The following is a 17,234-nucleotide window of genomic DNA, read 5'->3' as shown; positions in this document are numbered from 1 at the left end:
GTGGCTGAGCTAACAAGCGTGGATTGCAACTAGCAAGTGAGGTTGGTTGGCAGAGAGAAGTGGACGGCAGGTTGCATATAGTGTGACTCCTGCTTCCTGTGTCTCCAACCCAGCTGCCAGCGAGAATATAGTTGTACGACTCACCTATCTATGGCTCCGTGGGTATTCCTTTTTGGCCTCACTATATCCTGCGTTCTTATGTGGGGAGCGGCAGCTGAGACCCTGCATGCCACTCTGCATGACAGGTTGCTATCCTCTACTCTTTACATCCAGGCAGTGAGGCCGGGATATGAACTCAGGTCAAGCTGCCTCCTTCCTCCTAACGTGCAGAGGCCAGGTCATAGCACGGATGCGAATGCCCACACCGCTGTACTCCTCCATCTGAAAACAGTCATTTAGGCCAGTCTTCACCAGACTGTGATGTTTTCTGCGTCTTTCAGTGTGGAATAGTTGGTTTCTTATCAAAACTTCCTTGAAAAAGTGGAGCTTAGTTTAATGAGAGCTCCTGACTTGGTCAGTCGTATTCCCTAACGCAGCACCACCTGCAGGCTAACATGGAGAAGTGCACCTGATGGCTACGAGGCTCCCTTTGGGACATGTCTTGTCCAGCCAAGAATGACTGTAGGAAGTAGCTGTGTTGACCGTCACAGCATATTCAGGGGTGTTCATATACAGGGCACTTTTTTTAAATCATTGGGTATTATTAATCTTTCCTGCCTCAGTAACTTCTCAGGCAGGAAAGGGGCTTCAGAGACCTTTCAGCAGTGGGAAAAACATGCCTGATTCTGTCCTGATTTTGGCCTCCTCCAGCCAGTCTGGCTTAACACTATGGAAATAAGTGCCTCCAACCCTGTGATGGCAGCTGCCCTGGCTGCCTTTTACCTTGACCTTCGTTCTTGAAGAAGTTGTAGCTCCTGGTACAGGTGAATGACCTTATGTGGGAACAGTTGTTGGCGTGGGGGTATCTCCTGTAACTGCCCTGACATCTGGCCTGGAGCAGCATAGTTAACCCAGAACCTCATCCCTGGCCAGGTGAGGGCGCCACCTTTTTAAGTGATGTGACTTCGCTAATTCTCCATGCTGGACAGACACTATGTGCATAATCCAGGACGCCAGGGAGTGGCAGGAATACTCCTTGGACACTTTCTCTAGACAGCGAGCTCACTGCTCAGGACAGTCTGATGCAGGCAGCTGGCCCTGTGCTGTGCTGGGGCAGCTGGTGGAGATCCAGAGCCACCCAGAGGTGACTCAGAGGGCACGAGGGGCTGCTTTCCCAGCATCTCTGGCATGTAGCTGTTCTGGCTGTGACAGGGGCACTGCACTGTCCACATTGTATGTGGCTGTCCTGTGTGTGTCCCAGTGGGAGATGACTGCGTGCAAATGCTGAGCTCTGCTGTGATGCCACCATGAATGGCCTGTTTCAATTGTGATGTGCTCTGTAAAGACTTCTGGTGTTTCTGTGTTCTCTGTGTCTTCCTGATGGCGACAGTTAGGCCTAGGTCCAAGACAGGCTTGGGAAACCAGAGGGATTATCTCATTCAGTCCCAACTCTCCAGATCCTCAAGGTGCAAAGTCATCAAAGACTTCAGTTTGGAACAATGGGAATTACCGTTATTACTACTTTTTATCTTTGTCAGTCTGAGAGAAAAATGGCATTCCATTGTTTTCATTTGCATTCTTTTAACTATTAGACAGCATATATTTATTAGCTGCTTATACTGCTTCCTTTGTCTTTGAGCTCTTGAACTCCGCAGGCCTCCCGCACTTCACGCTGGGCAGCACAGTCACACCAGCCGCTGATTGCAGTGACTGTCCAGGGGTTGGCCAGGACAGCGGCCTACTTATGCCTGACTTGCTTTTCGTCTTTGGTTTTAACAATTAGTTTCTGGTTACTCAATTCCCAGAATTGTACTTACCACTGACTTTCACATTCTTCCCCCATTCAGGGAGAGAGATTTCTTCTGGCTTCTAATAATTGGACCAACCCACTACCTCTAGTCAAAGGATAGAGAGTAAGAATAAGGGCAACTATTTGATCTTTGCTCTCAGGAGTTCGCAGTAGGGAGCAAACAAACAAAACACCAAAACCCCTCAGATAACCAGTGCTATGTATTCAAGGGAGATAAACTCCAGGTGCACTAGGGCCTCTCCAGGAAGTGGTCATTTCTGCCTTTTGGAGGCATGTATAGAAGGCAAGACATGGGCTTATTTCACCAGTTGGACAAGGAAGGGAGGGCGTTCCACGCAGTAATTGTAGAGGCCTAGATGCATGGGCTTTTAGGGTAAATCGCAAACAAATCTGTATGTTTGGAGGAAGATGAACCTAGGAATGTAGATGGGGTCACATTCCCAAGCCTTGTAAACTGTGCAAAGGAGTGTAGCCCTCGTTCCATAAGCAAACAAAAGCTGTCCTTACCTAGTGATCCAGCATAATGATCATAGCCAATGTTTATTCACTACTTGTTATATACCAGGAATTGTGCCTACCATTTCAACCACGTTGTCTCAGTCTCAGATTTGTGTTTCAGAGGGATAACTTTGTTAGCAGTGGGGAAGATGTATTAGAGGGGAAAGACTGGAGGAGGGAGATTTTTTGCAATAGTTCGAAAACAGGACAAGGAGAGAAATTAGATATTAAAGACATAGAGTCGACAGGGCTAGGAACGTGACAGGAATCTGGGATGACTGCTGGTTTGGCTTGGATGAATGCTGCATGAAGGGATTGTTGTCTGGGAGAGTATAGGAAGGCTGAAGCGTTTTCATGCGTACGGTGGGTTAAACATCTCTGTATATGCTTTTGTTGAATTAAAAGACACATGGGTTCGAATCCTGAATTCCGTCATGTACTGGTGGTGTAATATTGCATCATGCCAATCGCTTATCGTTGAGTACTTACCTAAGCTTTCTAGGTATCAGTTTTCTCAACTATACTGTTGGATAATCCTACCCCGAAGGAGAATTGTGATGACTGAATGATGTATGAGTTGTAATGATAAGGCAGAGTGCCTGACACGTGGTGGGCCTTTCATACGTGGGACCTGTTATCTCTGCGGTGGAATTTTCTTTTAGCAACAGCAATAACAACAACACAGGTTTGGTGATGTGTACATTGTAGTGTTTCATGTAGAAAGAAATATGGTGCCAGGAATGAAAAGATAGAGCAAAATCAAGACATTCTCAGTATATGAGCAAAGAAGGAATTTTGATTTGTCTGCTTTTGTAGTATAGAGCTGATATTTTCCAAAAACTATCTCTGTGCCATGTTTTGGATGTGCCTGGGAGTGCTGATAGTGTTATTCATAATTAGATAGGATACATATGTACACAGGGAGCTTTTATATAGTTAACATGTATGGTTTTCATTGTAGGACCCCAAGTCAAATTTGATTCAACAGTGGTGGTCAGAAAGAAGTGATCATGGAGTCGTTTCCAAAACTTTTCAATTATCTTCCCATCCAATACTTGGTGACTGGTCCATTCAAGTTCAAGTGAATGTGAGTATAAACATATTATTAGGGGGAATGTTAAAATGATTTTAAATAGGTCAAGTGGAGAAATATCTCCGAAGTCATTTACTCAGTAAACAGAAAAGCATTAATTTGAACATCTAGATAACTGAAGTGGTTTATTTTATAATTTTCTATGTTTTGCAATAGGTTAGCCTACATTATAGCATATTAGAGTTTTAATCATTGTTGTCTGTTTCTATAATATAATGTCTCAAGGTTAAAACATTTCACATTTCAGTATAAAACTGATTAAATGATATTTATTTTACTCAGTTATTGCATACATTGAGTATTTTAAAAGTGATGAATACATAGCTATTATTTGGCAAATTTTATGTCTCAGAATAATGACTCCTGATGAGATTGGACTAACCCATTTGTATCTTTGTTTTGAAAAACACAGTGACTTTAAAGTCACATCAATCTTTTCTTCCCAATCCTCTTTCTCCTCACCGTTCCTACCTACTTCCTTTATTTGCCGCTAACTCATGCAGCTCTGAGATTTAATAGGGCAGGGGCATTAAAACACCCTCATGTCTCTGCCATAGGTTTTCTCCTATGTATCACTGTGTAATGTTTGAAGATTCATTAAATATTTTCCCATTTTTTTCCCTTTGAAATTTATTAAAATAAATTCATGAATAAGAGCTTCAAAAAATAATTATAGTAGAACAGTTGACATTTTGGACAAAGATTCTTTGACATTTTAGAGAAAAATCCTTTGTTGTGGGTACTGTCCTGTGCACTGTAGGATTTATAGCAGCATCTCTGGCCTCTACCCACTGGATTCCAGTACTAGCTCTCCCCTGTCTCCAACTTGTGGCAGCTAAAAATGCCTCCAGACTTTAGCAACCATCCCCTGGGAGAAAATACCCTCCCCCACTTCCACTTAGAACCACTGTATTAGAAGGAATAATCATTCATTAGCATAGGACCTGGTAAGACAAAAGTACCAAATACTTAATAAAGAAAAAAATAATTTTTTCCCCTTTAGTTAACATTATTTGGGGCCACAGCCCCAAAGCAGAAATAGTCCACCTTCGCCAGCACATGGTTTTTGAGCATCTCCATAAAGGTGAAGAGCACACTGGGCTCATGGAGAGGTTGTGCCACAGAGCGGAGACCGCTAGGAGGTGAGACAGTGTAGAGGCGTGTTCCAGCAGTTACGGAAACCTAGAGCAGGGGTGATGGACACTGGGGGACGCAGACACCTGAGCTCGTAGACAAGCAGGAAAGAGTAGACATTTGTGAGACTTAGGAGAATTTGTGCAAGGCATGGAAAATAGAAAACATCCTCCTGTGTCTGGGGATTTGGGAGAAGTCTGGGGGTACTGGAACATGTGGACATTGATGGGGATTGAGGATTAGGAAGCAGACTGTGAGTTTTAAGGAGTTAGGATTTTATTCTCAGTTCCCACATTTTGATTTCACTATAAATTCTCCAGGAATCAGTTGTTTGTTTGTTTGTATCCATCCATCCATCCATCCATCCATCCATCCATCCATCCATCCATCCATCCATCCATCCATCCTGTGTTGAGGGCTTACAGTGCTGTGCTGAATACAAGGAAGCTAAATGTGATCTCTCTCTTCAAAGACCATTGTTGTGGTGAGATGGATAATATGATAAAAGTTAAATCACACATGGTGACAGGAAAACAGAAAGCAGTGCAATAGGAGAACAATCATTTAAGGTGCTGAGTCAGTGCGGTCCATCAGGTACCTCTAAGGATGGAGTCTCACTGGGACGACCGTGGGATAAAGCGGGTTTATTGTAAGGATGAGCACTGATGCTTTTGGCGCCAGCTACTCCTTCTGTCTCTTGAGGTCTGCTCCATTTCTCCCTCACTCTTCTGCCAACCTTTATGGTGCTCTCTAGTCCAAATCCGGACTGGTCACATAGGCTCAGCTATTTAATCATTGTCCTCAGGACCCTATAAGCAAGCCTCTCCGTGTGTGGATGGGCTTCCCTTGAGTCAGGTGTCTATTGTTGCTCCATTCACACACATCTGTGTGTGACTGTAATTTTTTTTCTCTTTCAGTGGCTGTCTAAAGTATTTTTTACAAAATGCTTAATAATCATTGCTTTAAAAAGCACTGGTATCCTATAAAGTGGAAATTTAGGTTCTAGAGCCTTGGATGTGAAGTTGAGGTCATATTGTTGTGTTTCACCATCTGTAAGTAAAATCTAGTCTCGGAAGCTCAGGAAGGCTAGCAGACACCCTGGCACAGTGGCGAGAAGCCAGTGCCACCATCAGAAAGAGGGAGAGACAGACCCACATGGCTGGGCCAGCGTTGCATTTCCATTTCAAATGGGAGACAATATTTTTTTAAATAAGGAGCCATACTTTTTTTTTTTTTTTAAAGTTTGAGATCTGAATGTGATTTCTAATTATTTCAGATGTGAATGTTTTAAAGCTGTAACAAAAGTTTAAAATTTCTTTTGTTATTCATTTATTTTAACTGTTCTTTTATTTATTAAGTTGGTGGAAAAGTAATTGTGGTTTTTGCAATTATTTTTAACCTTTTAAACTGCAATTACCTTTGCACCAACCTAATACTAAATTGTTGTATGTTGATGGGGAAGTATTGTTTCTTCTCTTAGCATTTGTTTATATAACCAGAAATAAAATTAGATACTAAAGAAATGAAAAAAAGAAATGACTAGGCAGAGCAGTCTCAGGTGAATGGCAGCCTCTGAGAGATCAATTTGTTCACTGAGTGGTGAACAGAATAAGTACCAGAGGAGAGAGGAGGATAAAATAGTGGAGAAAAACTCGTGGAAGATGTGAGATTGTAGGTGGAAAGAGTTATAGGATTTCTCATGAAGTGGTTTGTGGACTTGGCCTGCCATATTGCTTTGGTATAAAAACAAGATAAGAAATTTTAGGTGCTTAAAAAATTAAAAGCATTTACAAGATCTGGCCTTTGCCCACCTCTTCAGCCTTCAGGCTTCAGCTTCAGTTAAGTGCCACCTTTACCACTGAACTCCATACTTTAGACATATATCCTTAAGTTTCTTAAACTCATCACTCTGTCTTATACCAGAGCCTTCCTGTACTGTCCCTGGAACACTTTTCTTCTACTGTTATTCAAGCGACTTTATTTTGCCCTTCAGGCATCGTCTAAAATGGCTTGACCCCTCCAGACATTCCGATAACAAGCACTCTGTGCTCCTTTGGGTTCACTCATGTCACTTTCAATTGGTGGTACCTCATAGGTTATAGTTCTGGGGGGCTTGTTCACCCCTGTATCTCTGGGACCTAGCATAGTGCTTTGCACATAGAAGTCAGTATTTATTAAAAGAATGTATGAAAACTATAGTGTAGTCATTTCTCTTGCACTAAATATAATTTTCCCATTTCCACATTCTATAAAGCATCCTTATCCTTTTGAAGACAAGCATGTTGGTCAAGTCCTTATTATTGCTGATGTAATAATGTTTTTTCCCATAGTTTTATTGAGGTGTAATTGACAAATAAAATTGTAGGATATTTAAAGTGTACAGCATGTTGATTTGGTATACGTATACATTGTGAAAGGATTTACCCCCGTGATAAGTTAAGGCATACATTCAATATAAACCCTTTTATTAAAAAAGAAGAAGAATCCTTCAAAGGCCACCAGGGGTCAGTATAATCAAAGAAAAGTTATGAGAAGCAACTGGCAGCAGCCTTGGTCTCTGCTTTTTATCCTTCCTTGACTCCAGCATAGCATACTGTATATTGCTTATTATTAAACTCCTTTCTTTTCAGCAGTGAATAATGACTATGGTGGAAATACATTTGTTATTTAAATAGTCCACCATTGTAAACTATATTTTGTTTTTCTAGGGCAGTGACCATTCTCAGTGACCAATCTCAGGGAGGGGAAAATATTTATTTTCAGGAGAGTGTTTTGAAATCCCATTTTGTCTCTAGAGAAAATATGGATTGATCCTAGTATTACTACTGAAGGACAATGTATTAAAAATACAGGACATGCAGATAAAGGGGTATTTTAAAATGACCCTTCCACTAGGTCAGGAAAAGGAGCCTAGGTAAAACATACTTGTGGGCTCCTGGGCATTTCTACAACAGTAGAATGTACCTTTATAGAATAAGTGTGAATGAGTCATTTATCATACTGTTAATCTGTCTGGATTACTTAAATTGCTTCTGGATTACAAATACTCTTTTTCACCTTCAGTATTTTTAATGATGAATAATTGTTTTAATAGAGTAAAATTTCTAGGTTTTTATTGTTATTTTTTATCTCCTTTTATTGTGCAGTACATGATGGTGGAGCATAGCAAATTTTCTGTGTCTTCGTAGACTTATACTTTTTTTTTTTGAAGTTTTATTTTTTAATTAATTTATTTTCCAATTACAGATGACATACAATATTAGTTTCAGGTGCACAACATAGTGATTAGACATTTATGTATATACTTATGAAGTGATCACCCCGGTAAGTCACATACCCACCTGGCACCATGTATCGTTATTACAATACTACTGACTATATTCCTTGTGCTGTACTTTATATCCCCATGACTATTTTAATAACTGGCAATTTGTACTTCTTAATCCCGTTCACCATTTTCACCCATCTTTCCAAACTTCCACCTCTGGGTATTTATCTAAAGAAATCTAAAACACTAATTTGAAAAGATATATTCACTCCTATGTTCATTGCAGCATTGTTTACAATAGCCAAGATATGGAAGCAACCTAAATGTCCATCGATAGCGAATGAATAAAGAAGATGTGGTATATACAGAGGACACCAAAAAAATGTATACATATTTTAAGAAAGCAAAAAACTGTATTAAAATTGTAGTATTCAATGTATACCAATAACAAAAGATGAATACAAGTTGTATGTATGCATTTTTTGGCATCCCCAGTATATATACAATGGAATATTATTCAGCCTTAAAAAAGAGTGAAATCTTGTCATTTGCAACAACATGGATGGACCTAGACAGTGTTATGCTGAATGAAATAAGTTAGGCAGAGATTGCAAAGCATCCCTTGACGATTATTTTTTTAAGCTCTCTTAAAATTAGTAAAATTTAGTGAGAACACTGACTTTTTTGCATATACTTAATTTGTATACCTGCATCAAATGTGAGTAGTTCTTTGCTACTTTGGGGAACATATTTTTTTCTCTTTGGACAATCACCATAGCTTCTACCTCTCCCAGCCCTTTCCACCATTTCTCCCTTAACTTCCTTGAGTAAAAAGCCCTCTCCTTAGAGGTGTATTTTAGCTGTAACACCTCTCCATAGATGTGAGTTTTACAGAGCTGTTATACTTCAGGCATGTTATAGGACAAGGGGGGAAATGTGCTCCAATTTGATAATCATTTTACAGATACACTTTGGGAAGAGAACTTGTTTTAAAATTTAAACACTGCTTATATTTTCATTTTTTGCAGTACTTCTCTAGGTGCCTCATCTTTAGGTATCTATCTCTTCACTTAGGTATCCTTTGTTCTCCCAAATAGTTGCAAATGTTTTTTTCCCCTAATGTTTTTTATTGTGGTAAAATACACATAACATAATATTTACTATCTTAACTATTTTTAAGTGTACAGTTTAGGGGTATTAAATACATTCACATTGTTGTACAGTCATCACCACCTTTCATCTCCAGGACTCTTTTCATCTTGCAAAAATGACACTCTGCACCCATTAAGCAATAACTTCTCATTTCCCCTGCCCCCAGCCCCTGGCAACCACCCTTCTACTTTCTGTCTCTATGATTTTGACTTCTCTAGGTACCTCATACAAGTGGAATCATATAGTATTTGTCTTTTTGTGACTGGCTTGTTTCACTTAGAATAATATCATCAAGGTTCATCCATGTTGTAGTATATGCCAGAATTTGTTTCCTTTTTAAGGCTGAATAATATTCCCTTGTATGTATGTACCAGATATAGTTGCAAATGTTCTTACATCTATGATTTAAAAAGTGTATTCCAGGTTATTAGGAGGCAATTTGAGAGGCTCTATACAAGAAAGGCTACGGTCTGGCCTCACCTTCCCTCTCCCTGTGGGCAGCCCACTGCCCAGAGTTCCAGGCCTCTGGGCCATCCAGGCACTGGCACTCATGCTCCCCTCGGGGACAGCCCTCATCACTGTGAGTCCTGCTCACAGCCCTGTGCCCTCTTTCCTCAGTGGCAGATGGAATCCTGTCTTCCCTTCCCGAGCAGCTCATGCAGCTGAGTTTACCACTTGTGGCCTCTGCTAGTAGAATTTACCAGTTCTTCTCAAACATCAGTGTGCTAAGAATCAACTGACTGGGGAGCTTGTTCAAGAGCTAGTCCAGGCCCCATCCCCAGATCACAAGCCAGTATTGCTGGCACAAGACCTAGCAATTTGCATTTTAAATACGGACTTTAAGAAATTCTGTTTGTTTTCTGAACCCTATTTTGAGGAATGCTGATTTGTGCCCAGGCATCTTTAGTTTCCGTCGATTCCGCTGAGAGGCAGTGTTGGGTAGTGGACAAGGCACCGAACTGGGGGCAGGGTTCCGATTTATTTTTTGAACTCCCTAATGGTGAGACTCTGAGCTACTTCACCTCTCTAGGTGAGTAGCTCCATGAAGCCCCCTGACACCCAAGGTTTACTGAATCAGAATTTTTTTGAGACAATCTGTATTTTTTTACAACAGATTCTCTGGTGATTTGGATACATAGCCAGCTTGGGACACACTGAACGAGATAATCTTGTGGTCTCTTCTACCTGTAACTCACTGTGGTTTCTCTGCCCTCTCTCACTCAGAAGCCAGTGCTGGGGTGCAGGACAGGGAAGAGAAGGTAGAAAACTCCATAGCTCTGAGGCTTGAAATCCCCCTTTTGGAGCCCCATGTAAGACACGGTGGGTGTCACCTTAGTATGTAATTCAGAAGCAGTCTCATTTGAATTGTTCCTTTGTTTATAAGTTACATCTACTTGAGCTAGTTGTTGTGGAAAGGTTAGGTAAGGGTTGCCAGCAGCCAAGGCTTTTTATAGCCTTTGAGAATGCTCCTTATCTTTCCAGCCTTGCCTGGGTCAGTTTGCTTCTGCTGTCAGGTTTGTCTGGAGCTGTTTGTCCTTTGCAGAAGAGCACATCTTTGTTTGGACAGTTCTCGTCCTTGAAGCACTCTACAAGTAGCATCTGGTCAATCCCCCTGGCTTGTGATGACAGTTTAACAGAAAGCATGGAGCAAATTGTGACAGGTCAGAAAACAGTGGCATCGTCTCTGGAATGTGGATGTGGTTTCCAGAATACTTTCGTTAGCCTCTGCTTAAAAGACTGTTTTTCTTGGGTAAGACCTCAAGTTCTTACGTCCATGTGCAGTGAGAAAGGGAAGGAGGAGTTGGTTTAAGAATATTATTTCTTAGAGTATCAATTGACAGAGGTTAGCGCTTCATTCTCTATTCTCCCATGGGTCCTTATACACACCTCTACTACAGCATTTATTGATCAGTGTAGTTTTTTCCTTTTTTTTTTATTGTGGCAAGATATATATATGAATAACGTGAAATTTACCATTTTAACCTTTCTTAAGTGTGTAGTTCAGTGGCATCAAGTATAGTCACATTGTTGTGCAAGCGTCACTACCATCAGTTTCCAGAATTCCTTTCATCTTTCTAATCTGTGATCAAGTGTAGTTTAAAAAAATATGACCACCTAATTTATTAGTAGGGGGAGGGTGGGAAAACTTTCCTGTACCCTTCTAGGTTCTTCACTTGGTCTAACAATCGACATGAGACATAGTAACAAGAGAAACATCAATTTAACACGTGGTATACACAGGAACCTCACATACATGACAGAGTCAGAGATTAAGTCAAAAGAAGGTATCTATGACCTTCTGAGGTGACTTGGGGCTTCAGAGGGGAGGAAAGTCATTCATTGCAGGATGATAAGAAGAGCAGATGTTCAGTAATCAGAAGTGCCCTGTCCTACAGAGAGGTCATAAAGTTATTTCTGGTAATAGCTCTTATTATGGGCAAGGCCCCTAATTTAAATTCATTAAGGAAGAGGTAAAAGTTTCTTGTGAGCCCACAGGGTCTCGATTGCCTTCAGCTCAAAAAGATCCACGTGCCAAAGTGACACATCTTGGGGAGGCCTGTTCTGAACCCCTTCATTAGATTGTGAGTTCCTTGAAGACAGGAGTTCTATTTTATTAATTTTCATATTTATTTCATCTTAGTATCTGACCTGTTGTAGGAACTCATTCATGTTTATGGGATGAAAGAATGAGTGAATGGAGTGAATGAACAGTTTCTCTTAGACTACTGCTATTGGTTATTGTCCTTTGTGATGTTCTTTGACTTATAATTCCACTCTCCTATAGGATACTACAACTAAGTAGAAATATGTGCATATTTTTTTGTGAATATATATGTGCATATTATTTTGTGACTATATATAGAATATATGTGGTGCACCTGTGAGCCAATGGAAAATCGGTTTTTGATTTAATGTTCTGGACTTTCTAATTTTGAAAACTAAAAAAAATTTCAGTCAAGAACTGAATATTGTAATTTCTTATAAAATTCAAAACGCACTCCCGGTTTTTGTGCTATATTATTCCTGTGACTTTATTTGGTCATTTGATCTGCTGTCATCAGTCCCATTACTGGTGTGCATTGAAATTTCTGGACCCCAAGCTAATTTTCTTTTGAAGATTTCCTTGTCTTGTTCTTTCCTTTCAGAAGTTATCATAGGAGTGCCCTGCCTGTTGAATGTCTCTTACCTACCCCTCTCTTCAGGTACCTCGTTTTGGCCTCAGTCAGAAAACTTTGGGTTCAGACTTTAGCAGCTCTTGCTCATCAATGAAATGGAGGATCTGAGGAAACCATCAGCACGTATCATGGGGTTTCAGTGCTGGGGAGGATCTTAGAGGTTACCCAGATCCATCTCCTTATTTTATGGTACAAAAATCTGAGAGAAGTGACATAACCTGGTTAGGTTCCCACAGCGTTATGGCAGTGTCAGAGCTAGAAGTTAGAGTTCTTGATACTTTCAGTTTTATAACATTAAACTATTTAATATGTGTAGCAATTGCTGTTTTAAAAGGGTCACCTTTTTGGTTGAATTTAGATGGCAACAGGGCTTGCTGTATGCATTGGTAGTGAAGATGCCACCTCCATTACGTGATTTAAGGGTCCCACACAGATCATTCCCTCACACATTGGATTGTTTCCAAAGTGTCTCAGATTCTGACTACAACAGCCATGGCTTTAGATGGAGGATTTGAGTCCAGGAGACTCATGTTACAACATATAGGTCATCTGGTAAGGGAAATAGGCTAATACCCACTAATATATTGTTAAGGATTATCTTGCTATCACCTAGTAGACTCTATAATCTTGGTGCTATGAGACATAAGAAGATGAATTTTAAAAATAACTTTTTATTTTGAAGAAGATTCACAGATAGTACAGAGAGGTCCCGTGTACCCTTTACACAGTGCCCCCAGAGCTTGCATCTTACATTATCATAGTACAACATCAAAAGCAGGAATTTGACACTGGTGAGATGTGTGTGTATAGTTCTATATTAATTTTCCATGGCATAGAGGGAATTTTGAAAAATTATAACTCACTGGCCTCTGGCTGTTGGTGGCATTACTGGATACCAGGGTATGGCACTGAAATGAGTACCGAGTCCCTGGATGAAGTGAGAAAAGGAGAAATGAGCAATAAATGGAATTATTTTGTCTCAAGGGTAAATTCCCATTCTATACAACACTGTAGCTACACTTATGCTTTTTCCTCTTGCTTGAGATAGGTACCCAAGAAAGGTAGTCATGTTGCATGTCTTCAAAAACCTTAATTCTTTCCACTTTTAGTAGGAACAGAAGGAGTTAAATGGGTGATTTTTGTTGTTGGTGTTGTTGTTTGTTTGTTTTTAAAGAGAGTGTGCTTCTAGTTAATACTTTTCTGCTAAGGAAACCAGTTTGTCTCTTGTACAGCTTAATGTATTTGTACTGCAAATGGTGACACTCCTTACAAGTATGAATGTGCTCGTGACATTGGATGCCTGGCCCACTACCTTTCTAACTGGAGCCTTGTATTATCTGTGTTTTGCTTATGGGTTAGATCTGTTTCTCCCAAGTCCTACCACTATGAGAAACTATCCGGTATAGAACAACTTCAGTTCTTCAGCTGTTTAGTTCTAGTCTTGGTAAGTACCAGAATATTTGTAATTCTTTTCTAATAGAGAAGGGATTCAGGAAATGCCATCTCATGGGGAGATTCTGGTCCCTCTCGCCTCACTTTTAGTAGATAATCTTCATTTCTATTTCATAAAGAAAATGGAAATTATCAGATATAAATTTTTCACTCCCTCTGCCAGATTTACATGTCTACCTGCCTCACATCCATCTCATGCCTATCGTCTTCTTTCACAGAAAAGATATAATTTTTCACATCGAGGACTGAAACCTTTACCTCTTCCCCGGTTTCTCCCTTCTTCTTTCTCAGAAACCGACAGTATTGATCATCTCTTCTTTCTCCTGAATCTTCAAACTGGATCTCCCTTTCTCTCCTGGATCTTTCCAGAAAATCTAATATCACATTAAAAAGAGAGGCCGGGAGAGAGAGAGAGAGAGAGAGAGAGAGAGAGAGAGAGAGAGAGAGAGAGAGAGAGAGAGAGAGAGAGAGAGAACTTTTACCTTATTTCCCCTCCAGTGACTTCATTTTCATTATTTCTTCCATTCTAGTTGATCCTCTAAAAAAAAAACACAAAAACAAAACGAAAGTTGTCTAATCTCTGCCTCCCACTTCCCCAGCTCACTCGAACTTGGCACCTACGTTTCTTTCTACTTGTCTGGATTCTTCTCTTTTATCATTTTTTCTCTATTATAGATGGGCATGTTATAAGGTATGGTTTTAAGTTTCTTTCATTTCTCTCTCTAGGCAAGCTCAACTATAGACATGGTTTCATTTTGCATCTGTACACTAATAACTCTCAAATTTGTCTCTCTGAGAGAACCCAGACCCCTCTGAGTTCCAGACTTATATAGCCATCAGCCTACTTAACGTCTTTACTTGGATGTTTTAAAGCTATCTGAAATTCCTCATGTCCAAAATCATTTTTATGGTCTTCTGCCACTGCACTTAGCTCTTCTCCAGCATTTTCTATTTTACTGAATTACGCCACCATCCATCCAATTGTGCAAGCTGGTAACCTTGGAGTTTTGCATGATGTCTCATCCACTCTTACCTCTCATATTCAGGCCTTGACCAGTACCCATAGATTTTACCCTTAAATATATTTCAAATCCATCCAGTTCTCTTTATTTCCACCTCTACCTTCTTTGTCCAAGCCACTATCATATTTTCCCTAGATATTTGCATTGTCTCTTAATCGATCTCACTAAATTTATTTTTTCCATTTTCAATCAATTCTCCACACAGCAGCAAAAGAAATCTAAACATTAAATTGGATCACATTATTCCTCAGCTTAAAACTCTCCAAAGGCTTTCCATTGCCCTCAGGATAAAATTCAAATCTTTTACTGGGGCCTACACAAGGCCCTATCTGATCTAATGCTACTTTTCTAGCCTCATCTTTAGATTTCATAATTTCCTGTAAGTTTAATTCACTTTAGTTCATTTCATTATCATTTGTGTGTGTGTGTGTATGTATATATATGTGTGCATACATATACACATATATATATGTATTCATGTGTGTGATTATTTGATAAATATCTTTCTTTCCACTAGATCAAAAGCTCTATGAGAGAAAAGTGTATCCCCATCACCTAGCACAATACCTAGCACTTACATGCAATACTTCTCTATTGAAGGAGTCGATGAATGAATGCATTTATTATATTTGGGCTGCAGCACTGTTAATTCTGACTCAGTTGGTCTGAAGTGGGAACCAGGCATCTCTAGTTATTGATCCTGATAGTCCAGGTTGAAAACCCCTGGAGAAACATGTTGCATCTGCAGTGTAAGCCACAGATGTTTAGGTTCCCAACAGGAAAGGAAAGGACAACATAAATGTTAGTAAACACTTTCAGTCACTTTGCACATCGCTCCTTTCTCTAAGTAGGTCAGGATACATCTGCTGACACATTTACTGGATGATATTTACACTGTGATTTCTTGTTGATTTTAAAAGTCTTTGCTAATCTTATGATAAAAATAAAAGAGACAAAAAGTGAGGTGTTCCATGATTGCAGTTCTGTGGGTATTAGGGTTAAACATAGGGACATTAATAGGGATCTGAACAAAGCTGAAAGTATGGAACTTCCCAATTGTAAGTTAGGTGGAAAGAAATACCAGTCAGTAAACATCTAAAGATGCTAAGACACAGACCTTACTTTGAAGGTGCTCACAGTCAAGGAAGACTTCACGTAATAAATACAAAGAGCATTCAGTTGGGTGTCACAAAACCCAGTGCCTTGTGCTTTCATCGAGTGACTGTGGCCAAGTCATTCCAGCCCTGGATCTCAGTTTCCCCAGCTGTAAAATGAGGGGCGTGGATTAGAGAACTTGTAAGCCTCGCCATACCTTAAGAATTCCATACTTTGACTAGACCGAGGTGGAGGGCACTCTAGGACTTGAGTGGGGACTGGTGGGGGTGGACGTGCAAGGAGGTGGGAGCTCCGTGACAGCTCTAGAGTTGGGAGCAGGCACTTGCCTTGCATGGAGGCCTTATAGAGAGTAGGAGTGGAAGAGAAAGTTGGAAGAGTTTGTGGGTCAAGTTGTGGAGAGTATGTATTGGATATCAGGCTAAAGTTTTACATTTCATTTTGTAGACAGTGAGGGGGGCCTCTAAAAACTTATTTTACTTTGAATTTCAATGTTATAAATTTCATATAAGGCTTCTGAGGACAAAGAAAGCAAAAATGTTCATGAATGAGTCTCTCAAATTAAAAAGATATAAAAATTATACTTTTATTATTTTCCTCTGATTATAAAAGTAATGCATGCTCAGTGTAAAAACACCCAAACATTATTCAGTAGAAAGAAGGAAGCACTTATGATAAACCCCCAAACAAAAGAAATCATAAACATTTATCGTCTTGTTGATTTTTTTTTTTTTTTATAAGATTTTATTGGGGAAGGGAAACAGGACTTTATTGGGGAACAGTGTGCACTTTCAGGACTTTTCTCCAAGTCAAGTTGTTCTTTTCAATCTTACTTGTGGAGGGTTCTGTTCAGCTTCAAGTTATTGTTCTTTCAGTCTTAGTTGTGGAGGGCACAGCTCAGCTCCAGGTCCAGTTGCTGTTGCTAGTTGTAGGGGGCACAGCCCACCATCCCTTGCGGGAGTCAAACCGGCAACCTTGTGATTGAGAGGACGAGCTCCAACCAACTGAGCCATCCGGGAAGCAGCTCAGCTCAAGGTGCCATGTTCAATTTTAGTTGCAGGGGGCGCTGCCCACCATCCCTTTCGGGACTCAAGGAATTGAACTGGCAACCTTGTGGTTGGGAGCCCACTGGCCCATGTGGGAATCGAACTGGCAGCCTTCGGAGTTAGGAGCATGGAGCTCTAACCGCCTGAGCCACCGGGCCGGCCCTGTCTTGTTGATTTTTTATAGAAGTTTTTAAGCAATAGTATGACATAGTATTTTAGGAAGATCATAGCATGTAGGATGATTGAAGGGAGAGGAACTGAAGTCGGGAAGCCTACAAGGAGGTTAGTATCATTGTTTAACTGATGCATGTGTACCTTCTAGCTTAGGTTATAATACAGTCCAGTCTGTGAAAGGGGGCTAGTTTAGGGGA

General features: G+C 40.3%; 1 protein-coding gene across 2 annotated transcripts in view; it reads left to right on the top strand.

Moving 5' to 3' along the window:
- Positions 1-17,234, top strand: part of CD109 (CD109 molecule) — a 208,463-nt gene that overhangs the window by 126,897 nt on the left and 64,332 nt on the right. Inside the window, exon 8 of one of the 2 annotated variants that reach the window (XM_019749315.3) lies at positions 3,369-3,494. In XM_019749315.3, coding sequence (XP_019604874.3) covers positions 3,369-3,494 — 126 coding nt within the window. Of the gene's footprint in view, positions 1-3,368; positions 3,495-10,621; positions 10,805-17,234 lie in introns of those variants that run through there. The other variant, XM_074333202.2, reaches the window with a different exon arrangement.

This window comes from Rhinolophus sinicus, chromosome 2 (assembly GCF_057876585.1).
Source record: "Rhinolophus sinicus isolate RSI-liver-muscle chromosome 2, RSI-T2T, whole genome shotgun sequence".
NCBI classification, from domain to species: Eukaryota; Metazoa; Chordata; class Mammalia; order Chiroptera; family Rhinolophidae; genus Rhinolophus; species Rhinolophus sinicus.
Note: the sequence above shows the minus strand (reverse complement) of the source record. Positions and strands in the feature narration are given on the sequence as shown.